The following is a 21758-nucleotide window of genomic DNA, read 5'->3' on the forward strand; positions in this document are numbered from 1 at the left end:
CCGGACACAAGATCATGGTACTGCTGCACAGTCTGTGAACTGTCAACCATGGGGAAGCGAGGAAGTACAGTGACAACCCGAAGCTGTCTAGACTGTCTGGGTCGTACAGACAACTCCTTATCGGGTTGCTGAGGTTGCCGCACTGCGTCACAACAAGTCACTTCTGCTGGTTGTTGAACGTCTTCCCAGTGACACACTGACTCCGTAAACAAAAAATCCTTTAACAAGGACTAAGCTTGGACTGCATGTCTTGCAACACAGCTCAAGGTCTATGGGAGCAGGTGTGGTAACAGACGGGGTTAGTGACTGAAGTGGAACCATTACCTTCCCTGGAAGCATGTTATGCTTAAATAAAAGTCCATAGGAGGCTACGCAGCTAAAGGCTCCTCTCCAAATGACAGAGTCCTCAAGGGAATATCAGAAGGAGGGAGAAAAGCACTTACTCATCTACAGGGACCATATCCGAGAAAAGCTAAGTTCTCTCAGTGAGGGTTTCAATGGTGCAAAAGCAGCAGACTAGAAGGCAACGTTATGAAACTGCTTGACAGTCTAGTGAGTTGGCAACAACCAAAGATGTGTGACTGAGAAGCATGCGGTAAGGTATGCAGAGCATGTTGTATGCAGAGCATGCTGTATGCAGAGCATGCTGTATGTAGAGCATGTTGTATGCAGAGCATGCTGAATGCAGAGCATGCTGTATGCAGAGCATGCTGTATGCAGAGCATGTTGTATGCAGAGCATGCTGAATGCAGAGCATGCTGTATGCAGAGCATGTTGTATGCAGAGCATGCTGTATGCAGAGCATGCTGTATGTAGAGCATGTTGTATGCAGAGCATGCTGAATGCAGAGCATGCTGTATTCAGAGCATGTTGTATGCAGAGCATGCTGTATGAAGAGCATGCTGTATGCAGAGCATGCTGTATGTAGAGCATGCTGTAAGGTAAGCAGAGCGTGTTGCATGGCGTGTAACATTTCTCAGAAATTCCATGACCAGTGCTAGAGTGAGTAATATCGCATTACCGTCCATTGAAAGTGCACGTGCCGAGGGAATTGATTTAGACTGTTTTGTTGATGAATTTGATAGCCGGCATGATAATCGTAGAATTAAGCTACACTAAATGTACTATAATCTACTTCACCTCAGGAAAGGGAAACTCGCCCTGTTGGCAACACTGCATTACTTCATGCATGCTTGCATGGGGTTTTAATATCAACATAATATTTACCTTACATTCATAACTCATGATTCATTTTTGTTTTGAAGATATTTTTGCCATATTTTGCGATATTGTTAAAAATATATTGCAAGGAATACATATATATTTTTATATAAGTAATACAAATAACCTCCATTATCATAATGTTTGTGTAGGCATACATGTATATGATTACAAATGCAAGTTATGAAAGTAATGAGGTGTTATTATTGTCATTTGTTATTTCCAAGTTGAATGGGAAGAGGCTCAAGTTGAGGAGAAAGTGGCAGATGCATGCGTTGAGGTGGCTGACTCATAGCATGAGGTTGCTGCCTCAAGAGTTGCGCTTGCTGTAAGGGTTGCGGATGCGCAGTAGCAGGTTCCTGAGGAACGAGTTAAGGTTCCTGAGGTGTGAGCTGCGAGAGTTGAGGTAGCGGCTGCGCAGAACGCAGTTCTTGTCTCGCGAGTTGAGGTTCCTGAGGTGCTAGCCTAAGCTGCAGCGAGTGCTGAGGTGGCTGCCTCATTGATGGAAGAGGTTGTCGTACCTCAAGAGATTGTTGCCTCGCTGGTGGAACCGCAAGCGGAAGCGGAGGAAGTAAGGCATAAGATTCCTGCTCCCATTGCTGAGGTTGCCTTAAGGAAGGCGGAGGTTGCTGCACACCGCTGGTAACTGGCAACTCAGTACGCGGTAAGGTATCCTGAGGAACCTCAACATCGTACGCCTGGCAGACTGGACTGCGGTGAGGCGGAGCGATCGCAGGAGGAGGTGTAACCTTCTCAGCCTGACACTCACGCATTAAGACCGCAAGCTGTGACTGCATGGACTGCAGCAAAGTCATCTTGGGGTCGGCAGACGCTAAGGTCTGCTGAGGCAAAGCCTTAACAGAAGATGAGGTCTGTTGCGGCATCACCTTACCTCTCTTAGGAGGTGTGCAGTCACCTGATGACTGCGGAGAGTCAGAGCTAACCCAATGACTGCATCCGGGTTGTTGAACTCTAGAGGTCTGGACTTTACGTTTAAGAGGTCTTGAGACCTGAGTCCAGCGTTAACTCCCCGAAAATTTCTTCTGCAGACGAGTAAAATAAGGGCTCAATCGTCTGCGGGTGGGAGTGACGGTCTCTGTAAGACACGCCCGCAACCACCGAGGATACTTCTGTGCGCCGATCAAGGCCTGCCGAACCCTTTTGCCCTTCGACATTGCTTCTCCCCTGGGCTTGGGAGCTTGCAAGAGGTCCCGGACTGGGAGGACGACTGGCACGCAAGAAGTACCCTCACGCACAACACTGACACACTTTGCGCTAATCACTTATCACTTTTGAATTTCTGTTTGCACTTATTTCACTGAACTCGAAACTTTAAGTGGTTTGTACCTGAAACACGCAATTCTATCCTTCTTTAAAAGTTAGTAATTGCGAAAACAGAATTACAATGTAACAGAAAAATCTAATGAAAGATAAATAATTCAGTGGCTGGAAAGAGACTAAACACTAGATCAAATAAACTACGTTTAAAATCTCTCACCGCATAAAGCTTGAGAACAAGAATAAACTCTAGAAACGTTTACCTTCTTCCCCTAAAGAGACTAGGGAGAAGAGCAAAAACGATAACAACGTTACTCGCTTGAACGAAACGTTTATCCAGCTCTCTCTCCCTCCGTCTCTATCTCTCTCTCTCTCTCTCTCTAGACTTAGAACCTGAGAGAAGAGCCCAATCATATATACTCGTTAAAACATATTATTGTTAAAGGAAAAAAACTGAAAGATTTCCCAAATAAAAAGTTCCTTTATTAGAATTAAAACCATTAAGCTAAGAAAGAATGAACAAAACGTTATAAACGGTTTACTCTTACTGCAACGTGACACCGTGAAAATTCTCTCTCTATCGTAACGATAGAGCGCAAGTTGAACGTTCTGAACGTCAACAACTGCAGAGACAAAACAAAACGTTAGTTCAACTTTGAAACAGTACGAGACTATCAAAGAAATTCTTTCAAAAACATTAAAATAGCATAATATGTTAACAGGTAAAACCGAAATGACGGGCTCAATGTTAATTAACTTCGGTACAAGAAAAGACCGCCTACTATTAGGAAAGGTCGAATATAAACAAATATAAAAATTAATTTTAATAATTTTATAATAAAAGGAAGTTAATCGAAGAGGCCTATAAAAGGCGGAGAGATATAAAATAAATCTATAACTTTTGTTAAGCAAAATTAAGAAAGAGAGTCTATACTCTCTTAGACACCAACACTTCCGTCTAAGGGAAGGGTCGGCCATTTAAAGGTGAAAGAGAGTTCATACTCTCTTCGTCACCATAATTAATCAAATTAATTCCAAAAGCTAGCTAAGCTAATAATAGAACTTCCTGAATAGCGAAAGCTGAAATCTTAGAGCAATACTTCACCAAAAACCGTGAACAAGACTCCAAAATTATAAGCGTATCCATGAACGTCTTGCCGGAAGCACGACAGAGGAAAAATTGAAGTGGTGTCAACAAGAAGTACTGCAGTACCTGGCCACAGGTGGCGCTTGTGAGTACACCCCCCTCTTGTATAGCGATCGCTGGCGTATCCCTTCCGTAGAATTCTGTCGGGCAACAGAGTTGACAGCTACATGATTATCGGGTAAGTTTAATATTGAAAAACTTAACATTATATGAATGGCATTCATTTAATTTATTTGGAAGTTCTAAGAAAAATTAAGTAGAACATTGGTAATAGCAAAATCAACATATAATCAATACTTGGTAAGATTGCTGTCGATGCAAAAACTAACCAATACACAGATGTGTAAATGCGTCTGTTTCTTCGTTATGATCAGAGATAAACGTAAACAAAACATTGGTTGTCGTTTTTATTGTGCTTTTTGGTGTGTTTAGGAAACGGATGATATAAAATGGCCTTTATTTTGATAATTCTGGATTTTCAATGATACAACAAAAGCTAGTCTATAGAGTGATGGTTTTGCTATTCACCAGTTGTCTTAAACAATAGATATGACAAACATTAAAATTTGTCTGTATTTTGGGTCGCGTTATAACGGAAAATGTATGGTGTTTACACCCATCCTGGTTTTGATTTTAACCTTTTTTCAAGTTATTATAACTTTAAAGCATATTAACCCTTTTACCCCCGGGGTATTTGGAAATTTCCCACCCTTAACCCCCAGGGGGTTATTTTTTTCCAAGCACATTTTGCAGTATATTTTATTCAAATTGCTCTAACAGCCTTAATTTTTGTCATAGAGAGGTCAGGTTGGTCTCATTCTCTTGGAAAATGCCTGAATTTTCTCAAAAAATTATCAAAAAATATGAAAAACTAATTTTTATAGCATTCTTTTGCAAGGACGTACCGGTACGTCCATGGGGGTAAAGGGATGGCTTTTGTGAAACGTACCAGTACGTCCTTTGGGGGTAAAAGGGTTAAATGTTTGATTTATTTACAAGAACAATTTGACATTATAAAAAAGATGCAGTATAGTACATAGAAAGTATTGGAAATGGGTAGTAAACACGTTTGAATAGGCAAGTTGCTGGTTGCCATGGCCCCAATAGAATTATTTCTGTTAGGTGTGTTTCAAAATATGCGATTTTCCATTTACACGAGGTCATTCATCGACCAAATTCTCGCATAATTCGGGACCCTACTGTATGCCGACAGGTGAACCAGAAGGCTACTGATAGGGCTAGTCTTTTAAGTTCTTCCTTGAAATGACAGAGTTGCACACTGATCAAAGTTGCATATGCAAGCATGCAGCCTCATCAAGCCAGAAGGAACAGTGTCTGGACACTTCCTTTATGTTTCTGTTTCTGAGAAGGCTGTAACACTTGCGTGCGATGTTGATTTCCCCTTAAGTAGCACTGCAGGGCCCTCAGGTGACACTAGGCATCTTTATGCCAATTTAAACGGAAGGATAAATCTATGAAGGTCCTGAATGGGTGTTCAAGACAAATTGGTACTTAGTCTTCAACACAGTCTGCGAGACGACGAATGTACAGAACTCCATACCTCAAAGTTTGACGTGATGAAAAGCCTGAACTTACTATTCTCTTGCTACAACAGAAAAGAGAAACAATTTTGAGGGAAAAATCCCTATGATAGCAGGAGGCAACTGCACCAGTGCCCTGAGGTTGAGGACGGAGAACCATCCCACCCAGTGACCTGTCTCAAGATAGGCAAGATTGCTTGAAGCTTGCTTTAAGCATAGATTTATCCCCTGAGGAGAAGGGATCTACTCAATACTGAGAAGCCTCTTGTTTTCATATTCCCTCGCCAAAGCAGAGAAGAGAAAGTCTTGAAGGAAAGTACTTATGGTGCTTTCCTCAGGTTATCAGGAGGAGTGTTTGCCTGTGCCCTGGGGAAAAAGACCATTTTATCCAGTGACCTAAGTTCCAGGATAGGCAAGGCTGCTTAAAGTTTCCTTAAAGCATAACTGTTTTCTCAGAGAGGAAGGATTCAAACTTTACCATGTAGCTTCTTCAGCAGAGGTAGCAAGGTCTGTGATCTGAAAAGGGCTCTGGCTTGAATTGAATTGAATATAGGATTTAGGCATTAAGCCAAGCACTGGGGCATCAAAGGCCATTCAGCGCTATATAACGAAAATCATTCAATCATATCTGTATACTCACACCATTTAGTATCATTTTAACCTTTAATACAAATTGCAACACTTCCATACAATAAAATCTAGATGTGAAATAAATAGGGATTAAAAGGGTAAAATAAATAAATAAATAAATAAAATCAATTATAGCTCGTAATATAACCCAATACTTTGTATAAATTTTCTCAAGTTCAGGGTATTACAGTTTTCCCCCAGTATATCTCTTAAAGGTTTGTCCTGGAGTAAATGTGTCCTCCTCTGAAGATTAAAAACAGGACAATCGACTAAAATATGTTTAACATCCATTGTCACTTGACAGGTATTACAATGAGGGGCCTGTCTCCCTTCCCCACTCTTCATTAAATAATTGTGCGTTGCATGTGCATGGCCAATACGCAGCCTAGTTAAAATAATGGTATCCCTCCTACTTGTAGAATTACAAGATGACCATTTATCCACCAATGGGTGGATTAGTTTCAATTTTGTATTGGTGGTCAGTTCAGACCATTGAGCCTGCCACTTATTTTTACAGTAAAGATGAATCTCACTTTTAAGATCTTTGTAAGGAATACTCAAGGGGGATGGATTACTTAGCCCTGAAGCTTCCTTTGCTGCCTTCTCTACTTGTTCATTTCCATCCACCCCAACATGGGCAGGGACCCAACAGAAGTGAACACTGATACTCTTCCTAGACTGCAGAAGTAGTAATCAGTCCTGCACCTCTTGTACTAAATCAGTGTTTCTTAAAGTGTGGTCCGCGGACCCCCAGGGGTCCGTGGAATATTCCAAGGGGTCCGCAGGATAATTTTTAATATCGATTTCAGTCAAATTTTCGGCCGAAACGTCCTAAATTCCTATTTTTGTAGCACCAAATCCTGATGGCTTTTTACAGTGGTTAAGTCACATTGGGATGGAAGTAATTTAAGTAATGCCGCCTTCCTCCCTTGGGGGGAAATCCTCAACGAAATTCCGAAAAAGATACACACAAAAAAACCAACTTTATAGAAGGCAGTGGTGTTTATGATTGTGCAACATTGTACTGACTGATGCTCTGTGGTGCGGCGACTGCGTCCGCCCGCCGGCCGCCACATATCAGTTGACGTTAAGGCTGCTGTGAGGAACACACGGCAGTTGCTTGTGCTCCTCTTTGTAGGTAAGAAAATCATCTGGATGCTTATGACAACATACTGGTTTTTTCTATGCCATTTGTTAAACGTTATTACCTACCTTTTTGAGATTAGATTTTCGAATACTAGACCTCGTGACCTTGCCAAGTTACTTGCAGGATAAACATCAGAAGACAGCCTAGCTTACTTTTTAGCATCAGGATAATGGATCTGTGGCTCATGACAGGCTCACTTACTTCCAAGGAAGAGCTATATGGTGACACAACACAAGCTTTCAAAGCCCATCTGCTAGGCCTTCACTCAGAGTTAGGAAAATATTTTGAAGAACCAGACCCAAGCTTTGAGTGGATTAGAAATCCATTTGTTACAGATAAAGTAGATATAGAAAAGGTCAGTGTCAACCTGTCATCAAAAGAGGCTGATAATCTTGTCGAGATTGCAACAAGTGGGACAGTGAAGACCCTATTCAGGGAAAGAAGTTTGGCCAATTTTTGGGCTCAAGTCCAGCCAGAGTACCCTGGACTTGCAGAAATTGCTTTGAAACACATGATGCCGTTCCCAACAACGTACAACTGTGAAATTGGATTTTCTACACTGGTTGATCTTAAAACGAAGAAGCGCAACCGAATCAATGTCGAACCCGAGATGCGACTGAAACTCAGCAGACTGGAGCCAGATATTCCAACAGTAGTGAGGCAGCAAAAACAGTATCATTCATCGCATTAAGTATGGTTGAGAGATATGAGGAGGAAGCGTTGCTGTTAAGTTCATGAAAATTTGTATGCAAAATTATCAATGTTGTGGAAATTATGTTAGGCAAAATATAAACATTCATGTTGAAGATAAGCCATTAATAAATAATTCAGTTGAAATTTCAGTATATTATGACCTGCAAAGACTTTCAAACTCAAGTGGAAAATTATAATAATAAAGGGTCCGCTACATGAGTAATTTTAATAAAAGGGGTCCGCTGCACAAAAAAGTTTAAGAAACACTGTACTAGATGATGGCCTGGCATAATTTGTTTTAATGAGAGTAAAACCCTATTGGAATCCGTAAAAATTGTATAAAAACTATTCTGGTTGCCATTTTTAAAAATATGTTGGACTGCGAGAATTATTGCGTACAGCTCAGCAGTAAATATTGAACAAGAGGATGGGAGTTTCCTTCTAATAACAAAATCCCCCACCACAGCTGCACTTCCAACTCCTGCAGCCGATTTGGAGCCATCTGTAAAAACATGTTTCCAATGATGTTGAGCAGCATGATTTAAAAACTCACTTTTCATTACCCTACTAGGTAAGGTATTTTTCCCTCCTGCCGTAAAACATACTTTAACAGGTGGATTACACCAAGGAGAAGACTTGGGACATCCTACCTCTGCTATCTGTGGTGTTAACAAGCCTACTTCTCTAGCATCATTTTTCAGCTGTACAGTACTTCCAAAGGCTTAGGCACTCTAGATCTGTTAGGAGCCCGATCTAAAGGCGCCCTAACATATTTACAGTTAGGATTGTTTCTCACAGCAAGGGACCTAGCTAAAAACCTCAAACTCAATTCCTCTCTGCGAATGGAAAGGGGAGGTATGCCAGAATCAAAAGAGACTGTCAATGGGAGATGTTCTGTAAGCACCTGTGCAGATGCGAAGCCCAGCATTGTGAACAATATCAAGTTTTCCAAGTAAAGTCTTTGTAGCTGACCCATATATTTGGCATTCATAGTCTAACTTGCTCAGACACAAAGATGTATAAATTCTAAGCAACGTTGTTCTATCAGCACCCCAATCAAAATGCGATACCACTTTCAGAATGTTCAGTGACTTCTTAACCCTGATAGATAGGTCATTTATATGGGGACCAAATGTCATTTTCTTGTCGAAAATGACTCCAAGAAACTTGACATTATCGTCATATGGCAAAATACAATCATTTAAGAAAAGGGTGGGGATCTCTTCCCTTTTACGAGTACGAGTAAAGCGAATGGCTTTGGTCTTCTGAGGAGAAAACATGAATTCACGAGAATTTGCCCATGCGGAAGCAGCATTTATTGCAATTTGAAGATTTTGGCATGCTTGTAGTGCAGATGATCCACTACAATAAATTGCAAAGTCATCGACAAATAGTGATCCTTCTAATAAAAATTCCTTGGTATCCACTGGAAGATGTGATATCATTTCATACCGGATGCCATCCTCACCTGGGGCAGTTAAAGAAGAGCTAGAGATAGCATTTTGCATCTCCTCCATAATAAAAGGCAGGTTAAAAGCTTCAGTATTTGAAGAAGCAGGAGGAACAACAGATGTTGATGCTCTAATTTGTTGAAATGCTGGGGAATAGTTGTCAGCACTTGATACATGGGCAAAGTGCTTAGCAAGAACCTCTGCTACATCTTTGGGGTCAGATATATATTTATTGTTTTCCCTTAATATTGGTAGAGGCTTAGGGATGAATTTGCCTTGAAGTTTTCTAATCCTGTCCCATATTTCCTTTGAAGGAGTTTGGGTATTAATATTAGATATATATTTCTTCCAAGATGCTCTCTATGCTTTCTTAAAAGTTCCTTTTTGTTTGGCACAGGCTCTGAGGTACGCTATTCTATCTGCTACATAGTTTGTTCTCAAGTATCTTCTGAAGCAAGTTCGGGTCACTTTTCTTGCGTTGGCACATTCTTTACTCCACCAAGGAACTACAGAGCGATGAGGTAAACCGCATGTTTTAGGTATAAACTTGCTAGAATTATCATCAATAATATTTTCAAGATGTTGATAGGCATGCACTGGAGATGTAAATTCATCATACTCTTTATCGGTGTGTGAACAGTTTTCATAAGCTGCCCAGTCTGCCTCGTCTATCTTCCATTTTGGTGGACACTGAGAAGGAAGATTATGGACATAATTTAACATTATTGGCCAATGGTCACTGCCATGTAGGTGTTCATTTACTGACCAAAGGTAGTCCAATCGAATGGATGAGGAACAGATTGACAAATCAATGGCTGATGTAGAGTTGTGGAATACATCATACATAGTTGGAGAACCATCATTCATTAGTACATCGTTGTTGTCGATTAATTCTTCAACAAGATTACCCCATCTATCGCACACATTTCCACCCCATAAAGTATGCTTTGCATTAAAATCACCCATTAAAATAAAAGGGGCAGGCAGCTGATTGATCAGGTCTTGGAGGTCAGAAAATCTAAGCCTTCTTGGATTACCAGCATGATCTAAAAGGAAAAGTTCTAAAGATGGTTCAATATATAGCGAGCATAAAGTAATTTTTTTTCCAATATGAGTTCTAACTGCACATGCCTGTAGTGGTGTATTGAGTAGGATTGTTTCAAATTTTACAGATTTGTGAATAATAAAACCCATACCACCTTGAGCTCTTGCAGCTTGCAAAGGAGGGGATCTACAAAAATGATAATTGAGTCCAGGATTAAATGGTTTGTCACTAATCTTGGTTTCCTGTAGACAAATTACCTTCGTGTCTGAGTCCCTGGTTAGTTTTTATTTGCTCAATGCTAGTACTTAGACCTCTGCAATTCCACTGGATGATAGACATTATCTTTTGTTATTATTTTTCTTTGTCTCATTTGTCTTTTGGGACTTTTCAGATGAATCCATGTAAGGCTTGGAGATGGAAGGCTTTACTAGGCCACCACTCTTCTTTTCTTTCTTTCTAGTATCTTTATACAAGTCAACCTTAGGATCATGAGCAGTAGGGCACTTACCTGATTTAGATGAAGGTGAGGATGATGGGGACCTTTTCCTCTTTGGAAGATCTTGTTTTCCAATCTCCATCAAATCAGGTAGAGATTCTGCCTGAGACAATACATTTGAGGTGGTAGAAGCCACATTGGCTTCCTTGGAGGATTCTGCTAGAACTTCAACAGTTCGAGCACTTAACCCAGAAGGCTGGGCTACTACCTCTAGGGGAGATGCTCCTATCGGTGACATTACTTTTGGTGTGTTGGAAACCATATTGACCTCTTTGGAGGTTTGTGCTCTGGCTTTTATAGGCTGAGCACTTGACCCAGATGGCTGGGCTACTACCACTAAGGGAGATGCACCTGACAGACCAGGTGCTACCACTGGTCCCCCTGTGGTAGTAAGGGGTAGTGGATTATAATCTTTTGGTGGCATCTTAACCGTGCGAGCAAAATTAAGTTGCTGATTGAGTAAATGCTTTGCATAACCTACACTGATATGTTCAGCATTTGCTTTCAAGATTGCAGCTTCTTCTTTCTTGTATTCTCTACATCTATTATCATTTGATTTATGATGATCTTTACAGTTTGCACAGGTTGTATCTCTGTTGCATTGGCCATGTTCTAACGAAGGACAGTTAATACAGATCTTCGTATTATTGCAGTACCGGGAAGGGTGACCGTACTTGAAATAATTAAAGCATTGTAAAGGCCTAGGTTTATATTCCGGAACACATACTCTTTCATTCTCAATAATTATATGATCTGGTATAACAGGGGTTTCAAATGTTAAAAATACCATGCTTGTTTGAGGGCTCTTACTTACTTTCCAAACATTAGCAGGGCACATGTCCAGAATTTTGGGTTCTGAAAATTCATATAGATCTTTATCAAAAACTACTCCTTTACCATAGCTGAAGCTCATATGTGGTTTAATAAATTGGATCAATTTCTGCAATCTTCATGCCACAGAGCATGTGAACTTGAGTATCTGATTTTGCATTAATCAAAACAGATTGCTTACCGTATCTGCTAATATCCTTACTTTTAATTAAACCAACTTTTTTTTTTTTATAAATTTACTAATCTTATAATAGTTATAATTATCTATCTTCCCAGGTGCAATTATCCATGTTGGGGGCTTGGGGGTTCTTACTTCTGGAAGTCTATGCTCTATTTCTTTTTCCATCCATTCTTCTGGTTTATATACCTCTAGGTGTCTTGGTGCTTTATCACATAGAGCCCCAGAAATCAAACAATTGTCAATTTTTATTTGCTTCTAAAGCAATCTCAAAACTTGAAAATGATACCCAAACTTCCCAAAAGCCTTTACTACCATTAAGCTCCATTAAAATTTCTTTGATTGCCCCAAATCTACAGAAGGCTTCATGAATTATGTCATAGCTACAACCAATTGGTATGTTTTTTTAATGGAGAATTTTCAGATTTTTTGTTGGATCTGGTAATGAGCCAGAACCAGAAAGTAAAGTATTACTGTTATTACAAGAATCATTTTCCACCAGTGCCGATAAATTGTCTTTAACAACACTGGTCAGAGAAGTATTGTTGGAGGAATCCTTTTTATTGCCAAGGTTGTCAACAGAGCTTTCCTTATTTAAACAGGCAGAAGTCGTCAACGGTGCCTGGGGTTCGCCATTTGATCCAGGGGTACGGGGAATATTATGTTTACTCATTATTTTTTTGAGGGGAGGGAAGGGGTCATAATAACAATGAAAAATAAACAATGGAAAAAAAATAAAGTTTAAGGGAGAGAAAATATTAAGACTGTCTGAAATTCCAAAGAAGACACCGTTAGCCTTTCCTGGAATTAATTTCTCCACCAATGACACCTGCAAAAGCTGCTTACCAAATCTCCACTCCCTACCTTACCACAAAGGGATGGTACCACTATGATTAGAGTGGCTCAAGTGTATGCCAAACCCGCTTGATGGGACTGAGAGCATTTCAAGAATACAATCATCCCCACTCTAACCATAGTGGCAGGCAAACCGGACAGAATGCCGAGAGTCCTATCTCTATGAAACCGCCAACCCCTGGAATCCGAAGGCCAAATTTTCCTACGAGATAGTTACGCGTGCCAGTATGGGAATACTGACACTCCTAGGTGTCCAAACATTTTCGGGCAGTTGGCAAGACCACCACAGCTCCCACAATTGATTTTGAAATAAAACCGATCCTGGATACAATGTCCCCTCTAAAAAACCTGGACAGTGAAATGGGTAAGAGAGTTTTGACAGCAAAGTTGGAGACAGCTGATAATTATGAAGGAGGAATAAGCAATAAGAAGTAATAGAAAAAGAATGAGAGAAATTTAGAGTCAAACTGAGGAAAAGAAATTCCACAGTTCGAGAGCCCTCTTGCCCGTCACAAGCCTTCAGCACGGGAATGATATGCCGTGCTGAAGCCCGATGACTTCATCAAGGCATTCTCTCGTTAAGAGGGGGCTCTGGCTTGAGATACATTTTTTATGAACCCCCTTGTATAGCATCTCTCTTGGAATATATCCAAGAGCTAGCAAAACAGGACACCACTCAACTTGAGTCCATCCCAGTATCCCATGGAAGGGACCAGGGAGGAGGATAAACACATTCAATTTCATCTGGATGGTGCATGTACTCTATCACTGGAGGGACTGCTACTTGCTGCTGTTATGCCAGAAGTATTTGCCATACTGAGCTTCCAGTCTCGCTGACCGAGTACCGAGGAAATGGTTACCAGGTGAACTCTGTCTCACTCTCTCCTGGAGGAGGAGGAGGGTCATTTTTATGGCAATGTATACCATAACCTTACAAGATCTACAGTGCTGGTGATTATGTGTGTGGGACTGGTAAACTGCAACTAGTTCTACAGCATTAGCTGTCACATGTGGCTCACTCTATACTTGATGATTGCCGAAGAAATTGGTCGACATAGGAGCTTTGTTACCCTATCCTGATGGATGAAAGCTCCTTATAGCAGGAACAGGGAAGGCTGACAAAACATTTCACTTTCACTTAACCTGGGAAGTCAGTGTTTGCTGTTCACTTATACCATATCCAATTAAAAAACCGTCATATAAGGCTCACATCTGTTCAATGAACCCCAAAGGTTCTGGTTGAAGGATGAAACCCAATACTTCTTTCATAAAAGGGAGAGCAAGTTTTTAAGAGCCAGGGCACTCCTCAGAGAGCAGCTTTCTAAGGGCCAGGGCTTTCCCCCTATGTCATGACAGAAATGGGTTACAGATCCACGAGACTGAACGCTGAGGTAATGAGCAGAGGGTAAGATCAATCACTCCCTACTGGAGGAGAAGTGCAAACGCTAGAAGTGCCAAATAACGTCTTGCGAGAGGCTTCCTGTGCAACTACTACTACTGGTTCTTCCTTCTGAGAAGTATCCAAAGAAGATATTAGGAGGGGGAAATTGTTGGGAGAGGAGGAAGAAGAGAGAGCAAACTCAATCTTCTCCTCCTTGCGAACCATTCTTCCTTGCTACCACGAGTAGAACAGTGTTCCTACTTATCAGGAATAGGTGTGCTTCCTAGTTGAAAAGTATTCTGAGATATTTCATCCTTTGCCTGGGAGTGAGATTAAATTCGCCTCAATTAAGATCCTTAGACAGTAAAAACAGTGAGTAGTAGTCTCGATCTCATCCTGGAAAGATTCCAGAGAAGACATTCCAAGCTGCCAAGGCTTGACACTCCACTGGACACCAATGTGAATACTTGAGAAATAAAAGAAGTGCTTTTGGAATGACCAATGACTACTGGCACTACAATTTCCTTCTCTGGTGGTCTAGTATAGAGTAAAAATTCCAATTGAATATAGGCTGATGAGTTGTGAAAAGCAGGCAGGAGAGGACTGAAGGCGGCAGTACGCAATTTCTAGAGCAGAAACTTGAGATCATCCAACCTCCGACCACATGTCCAGGATGTGGAACCTGGAAGGCATGTCTGGAATGAATTCAGATGGAAGATGGAGAGTGAATGTACAAGGCAAGGTATCCTCATACTGACAGCAGAGAACATACCATTACATTGGTCCCGACTTTTCTTCCTAACTCCTTCTACTAGAGGAAGAACCTGCTGGTGGCCATTGCAGGGATTTGGAGGAGGAAATGACCATCCTCAAATTGGAACCAAATAACATGGCTGGCTCCAAAAGCTTGGTTGCGGTCTCTCTCAAAAGCCCAGAGCCAGGGATATAGGGGTACTGATGTTATCCCCTTCAACTGCTGCCTCAATGTCAACCCCATGAGAGGTACACAAGGAGTGCAGCACCTATCTGATCCTTAGAGCAACTATTGTCTTTGTCCAAAAGGTGCCACTGTGAACGAAACTCAGTTGGTGGGCAGTACCCCCAAGGTAAGAGAATATGTGCTCATCAACACGTTCAAGAAATTTTTTAATCTCCTTAAAATATGAACACTCAAAACCGAAACAGACACTGGAATGTATACACAGGAGGCAGGAGATGAATTGAGCCGTGGTTGGTCTCATTTCATGTCTGGGAAATGGGCCCAGGTGTCAGAGAGCCAGAACAGTTCTGTGTATCATCCCACTGGTGATTGGGTTTGGTCAGATGGTTGGCTTGGTTCAGTGCTTGGAAACACAGAAAGGAACAGTCACTGACTGGCTCCGAGGTGGTATTTATTATCCTTGTTACTAATAGTCAAGCTACAACATTACCGTATTTGAAAGAACAAGATGCTACAAGTCCAAGGGCTCCAACTGTAAATACACCCCAGTGTGGTATTGAAATAGAGAAATACCAAATAAGCAATTCAGTTTGAGAAATAATAAAAAAACAATTCTAAAATATATCAAAATCAGTAACAATGTTACTACATTATTATCATCACTAGGGGGGAAGGTTATCCAAGCCCAATGAGTCAAACTTGACTTACAGAACTGGCTAAAATAAATTTGGGAAGGGATAATTAAAACTGAGTAATAAAATGATAAATTAAATAAAATACTGATATAAATAAAAAGCAAAATCTTATCATCAAACCTTTAGTTGTTGAAAGCATTAAAGTCTTTAAAATAAAAACTCCCTGAAAAAAAAGTTAAAATAGATCAGTCCTATATAAACTATGGAATGAAACTTAAGTTGGCAACTATCAGTATAAAACTGTATATATTGTATAAGAAAGTATGACTAACCTTTAATAGCAGACTCGACTCTCTGAAATTCAACAAATATTCGTACTGCTTCTTCAGGTACAGCTCGGGGAATCTCAAATATTACAACTTGGACGACAGCCCCATATTTTCCGTTACATTCCTCTCTAACTTCTGGTTCCAGTTCATCATCTACTTCTCCAGGACCAACCATATTCTGAAAAAAATGATAAATTAAAAAAAAAAATGGGTTTTGGTGAAGGAAAAAAACCTTTTGTTGGGGGAGATGCTATTTGGTTCAACAGGACTTTCCCATACAGGTTAGAACAGGGAATCCAATATGACATAATATGCTAAAGAAATGCTGTCTTCCAAGGGCCAGTGTATCAAAATGCAAGTGTGTATAAGGGACCCCAGCGGGTTTGGCTCTATTGAAACATTCACAGTACTGAACAGTACCTCTAATACTGAATTCGGCTGCTAACTGACAACACATCACCCACTGAAAATCATTCCTAACACTAAAGACAAGGCTTAGCTGGACATTTGCTTTTGCTAAAAAAAACACTTTTTCAACATAAGAATATGTCCCACTTCCCATCATGAGACTTTGGCGATAAAAAGTCTTGGAAAACACAGCACCTCCAAAAAATAGGTTTATCCTTTGTCAATACTCTTTTTTGGGGGTTATAAGCTGCATGGTCTTCAAGGAGTAGTACCAAAGTATGAAAAATTTAATCTTACAATTACAATTTATTATTTAAATGCATACCTGATACTGCAGTCTTACAATTACAATTTATTATTTAAATGCTTACCTGATACTGCAGTCATATGATAACATGCTTTAATCATCGAAGCGGCTGACTTCCCAATCTCTAACAAAACAGAAAACTTTTTCTATACTGCTGTCTCTTCGAGCTATGCCTTCCCAGTGATACCCATTAGACCTGATACGTGGTGCCATTGAGCAAACACACTAAAGGCTTATTACTACCAAGAACATCCTGTAACCCGAGTAATCATAGACCTTGTGCATATCCTTAAAAAAAGCTCCTGACACCAGTAAAGGAGGGGAGAAGGAAGGGAATGAGATGAATAAAGTACCAGGTAAATATTTGAATAAATCATTTTATAACATATCTATTTAAATAAATCTTACCTGGTAGTCATCATGCTGACTCCCACACTCTATCAGAGGTGAGTAAGTGACGGAAAGTGATATATAATAAAACTAATTTTAAAATTAAATCACACTCAAACCAACTTGATACATCTAGTATAAACCTTATTAGTGTTCCCTGTTCACCTTGATTATGGAATGGCAAGTAAATTTTCTATGCTTACCTTTAATAAAGCTAAAAACCTTCCTTCCGTTCACATTACATAACAAAACTGCCAACCAAACCATCAAGTACCGTATTTCCCGTATGATAAGACGCTACAAGTGGTAAGACGCACCCTTAAATTAGCAAGGCAGTTTTAGAAAAAAAAAAAAAATGAGGATTTTAAAAACTTCTTAGCAGAAATCCATGGTCAGCGACTCTAGCGTGATTATTGTCTGGCACAGTAACCTTTCTTATTTTGGGTGTATTATGAAATGCTCAAGTTAATATTTATTAGCTATATGCCGATTATCCCAATTCTATTACATACTCATATAAGAAACAACTATACCAGTCGTAGTTTCCACCAAAACTACACGTTTACCCATAGTGCTTGGTGTTTCAAGTGTTGTTTACATGATGAAAGCAGTGTTCCCAAAGGTTCTTAATAAAATTTTGGTAAAGATGTAAAATTCTAGGAATAGTTCCAAAATTCCTCATATACCCTATAAATTTTCACACAAAATGTAGTTATTGATTATAGTAATCTATAAATTCTTTTAGGTGGAATACTTTCGCTACTGTTTATGTGATTCTGGGTCTAGTTACTTTTCTGCTAACTTGGTAATGCTGCACTCATCTAACAGAAATTTTTTCCAAGGACGTATTCAGCAACTGTTTCTTTGTATTATTTCGGAACTCAGGCAACAAAGTCATTATCAATATATTGCTTTATTACAAAATATCAACAAAATATGAGAAAATAGATATATACTGAATAAGCAACTAACATGTCATAGTGTCGTCTGCTACGAGACTACTAGTTGGCATGTTTACTTGTGGAAGGGGGTTAGCGAGTCATTAGCTGATAACCAAAATAAACAAATAATTTGCTACTGTACTTCGTTAAATGAAGTGCAATATAAAGATGAATGAATTTATATTATATGAATGATAATTGTAGGTTTATATTCTATCTCTCGTGAGTTTGAGTGCTTGTAAGTCAATAGTTTGGTGTTTGAGGTATGTCAAACTCCCCTATACAACTTTTTCTTAAGTGTTAAGATGCAGGGTGATTTTGGGGGCATTTTTCGTGAAAAAAGGTGCGTCTTATGACACAGGAAATACGCTAGTTTTTACAAACAAAGGGAGAGAAAACTGTATGCTCTTTACCTTCAATATTTGTATACTAACTACAAAAAATACTAGTTATCTCATGAATTACTATTAGCATAGAGTCTACACGTATCTTATGAATTACTATTAGTATATTGTCTATTGTTATTATTATTACTTGCTAAGCTACAACCCTAGATGGAAAAGCAGGATGCTATAAGACCAGGGGCTCCAACAGCGAAAATAGCCCCGTGAGGAAAGGAAACAAGGAAATAAGAGAAGTAAGTGACAATTGAAATAGAATATTTTACAAGACAGTGGAAGACCATGGTACAGAAGCTATGGCACTGCCCAGGACAAGAAAACAATGGTTTGATTTTGGAGTGTTCTTCTCCTAGAAGAGCTGCTTACCATAGCTAAAGTCTCTCTTCTAACCTTACCAAGAGGAAAGTGGCCACTGAATTACTATTAGCATAGAGTCTAAACGTATCTTATGAATTATTATTAGCATAGAGTCTAAACAGCTTACGCACTAAACAAAATTTAATTCCATAATGTTTTGTGAAATTGATTTAGTACTTCACTAAGCTATTCTTTTAAACACTATATACAGTGGCTGAACAAAAGAGCTTGATTCAGAAATGTAAGCTAAGGAGAGGATAATGTAAGAGCTCCTGGCCCGTTCTTCTATCTTGAATTCCTATTACATTTAGCAATCTGGACTCTGGCACAAGTGAAGGCACATGATATGCAAAATCATAAATTTATTATTTCATATTAAAAGCTTATAATCTTCATATATTCTATTCTCAACTACATTAACCTATTTATTAGATTTATAGAAACCTGCCATAAAATTGGGAAAAGTCTTTTAATCGCACACTCCTGCACTCCTTTGTCTAAATACCAAGGTGCCTACCGTATGCAGTCTGTTGCAGGCAAAGGGGAGGGGATTCCCTTTTTTACTACACTCCACTAACCAATTACCATATTAATGAATCGACTATTGTTCCTGTTTGTAACCAATTCATGTGACTATCATTAACTCTTCTTGTACCCGCTCAACATCTTTTGCCATATATTTCTAGAAAAGATTTGATACATAACTATCTCAAAACCTGACATAGATAACTTTTACCTCAAATAAAAAATCTTAAATTGAGCTGGAGAAGAAGAGGACGGTCTATCCACTGTGGCTGACAACAATTATATGAAGTCCTTGGGAGTACTGTAATAGGCCTGTGGTGTGTTCTCCACCTACCAGGTCTAATAGGCATCGAAGGGAAAGGGGATATGGGAGAGTGAAAAGCGTAAAAATTTTTCTTATTTTTAGTTTAAAGGTCAGGAAGCAGGTAGCTTTGAAATTACATAATGAATCCCAGGTAAGATTATTTTAAATGAAGGTCATCTCAAGTGTCAAGTTACATATGACCAAGCGAATGCCAAATTCATGCTTACATACATGAAAGGAAACGACTAACAAGTCAAACCACTCACTACATGAGAAGGAAATCCCTGGAAAACTAGCAAGATGACTAACGGGGTAATTCTGATGTGGGATCTGGTTGTCAATATATCTCTTCTTCCCAATTCCTCCTCTTAAGTACCACAATCGAGCCTTAGCACCATCCACCTATGTTGAACTGCTAGGATTTGTTTCAGATAGTGTCTTATAACCACCCTATGTGCTCACACCTATCTGTAAAGCTCTGAATGTCCTGAAATTGCATATTGGCAAAAAATTCTAAAGAGAAAGCAATTTTTCTGTCATCATGGGTTTTATGTGTACAGAGTAGCGTGGCCTTTTTGATAAGGGAATTCATGAGAACACAGCAATCCCCTATAAATTTAGACTTGCCGGTTTGGAAATTTTGAAAGACTACCTTCTAATGACATGGATCTCTGCTGATATGATTGCAGGGTAGACACTGGACAAAGGTTACCCCAGCTGGACAGCCAAGAATGGGGGTGAGGAGCTTCCGTTCCCTGCAGAACGCTGCAATTTCACTGACTATAGTTCCTGAGACAGCGGCTATTAAAATTACTGTACATCCTTCTGAAGTAGCTCTTATAGAGTAATAAGAATTATCGGATTTGCCCAAAATATAAGGTCTTCTATCGAGTAACCAGGAGTTGGTAACAACAGTTGTGATAAAAGTACAATTCATGTCTTCAGGGGAGTTAGAACAGCCAGTGAATTCATTAACAAGGTAGTTAACGACAGATGGTGTTTGTGGGCAAGTAGCCCTACTTCCCGTTTGTCAAAAGATCTGCACTTTTGACCTTCCACACAGGATTGAGAGGGATGGCGAGGTGGGAAATTTAATTTTTGAGAACTCAGGTTTATATAGCTAGGAAAAATACAAATTACTTTTAAAATTCTTATTTGTTCCTACATATATACAAACCTTTCATCTTTTAAAATAGGGAGACTCTCTGATTGGTGGTTTGGAAGTCCCTATAGAACCAAATTAGTTGGTTCTTTTCTTCCCTGAATATGCCAGTCTTCCTCGTTCCATACAGGAGCAAAGGAGATGACTCCAGGAACCTCCTGTTTGTTTATCATACTGTAGAGATGAATATCACAAATTTTAAAAGTGATTTGTATTTCTCCTAGTTAGGATTGTGGGGTTGTTGAAGCAGGAAGTGAAACTTAAAGGACTCATGTTTGTATAGTTATGGGAAAAAAGTTACTTTTATAATTTGTCATTTGTTCCAATACAAATACAAACCATTGTTCTTTAATAAGAGACTCGTCATGAGGTGGGAGGAACCTCTTCTAAGCAAACTGGCTGGTTTAAATCCTGGACGGCCAAGCACTGGACCATAAGACTTGAGATAAAGATCTCAAAGGTTAAGCTATATTTCTGTCTATGGAAAGATGATCGTGGAAGCATCTAATATCCTTGTAAGGATACCCTGTTAATTTAAGGCTAATATAAGTAATGGGTACTACTGTACATACATTCCATCCTTGCCCTTTATAAAGGACGGAAGGGGAGATACTTCTACAGAAGATAGTTTCCAAGAAGCAGTTTTTAAGTTGAATTTTGTTAAATTTTGGCCTAGGGTAGACCTAACCTAACTCTCAGGTCTACAATTTCAAGATACAAACTCAACAAATAGTACCGTTTCATAGGAAAAAATATCAGGTTATTATAAATGTTGTTTTATTTACTGTATCAAATTATATGATACTGTTTTATTGCAGTATTTCTTTATCTTATTACAGTACAGTATCTGGAGTTTTGATATATCTGAAATTTATGATTTCAGTTGGATTTGTTTGACTCTCTCAATGTTTGTAAGTTGAGGACCTTCTGCATACCATTATAGAACAGTGCTCGGTGTGGAAGCTTGCCTACATCCATGATCGATCCAGCAAACAACAGGACGACTGGTTCACTCCAAGACAGGGGAAGGAAAGGAGGAAAAAGGGCCTGACATTCTACCTCTTATCCTAGTCTAAAGTCACAGCTGTTATCTTAGACAAGATACTTCTTGTCCCCTAAGGAGCTAGGTATGTTACACAACCTGTTGAGCAGCTATCAAAGATTC

The 21758-nt window shown here is 39.5% G+C and overlaps 1 protein-coding gene across 7 annotated transcripts in view; it reads right to left on the reverse strand.

Annotated features, from left to right (window-relative positions):
• Spf45 (splicing factor 45) overlaps positions 1-21758 on the reverse strand; it is a 207228-nt gene that overhangs the window by 16274 nt on the left and 169196 nt on the right. For all 7 annotated transcript variants that reach the window (XM_068353523.1, XM_068353522.1, XM_068353524.1 and 4 more), the window contains exon 9: positions 15802-15976. In XM_068353523.1, the coding sequence (XP_068209624.1) occupies positions 15802-15976 (175 nt within the window). The remainder of the gene's footprint in view (positions 1-15801; positions 15977-21758) is intronic.

The sequence above is a fragment of the Palaemon carinicauda genome, chromosome 30 (assembly GCF_036898095.1).
Source record: "Palaemon carinicauda isolate YSFRI2023 chromosome 30, ASM3689809v2, whole genome shotgun sequence".
NCBI classification, from domain to species: Eukaryota; Metazoa; Arthropoda; class Malacostraca; order Decapoda; family Palaemonidae; genus Palaemon; species Palaemon carinicauda.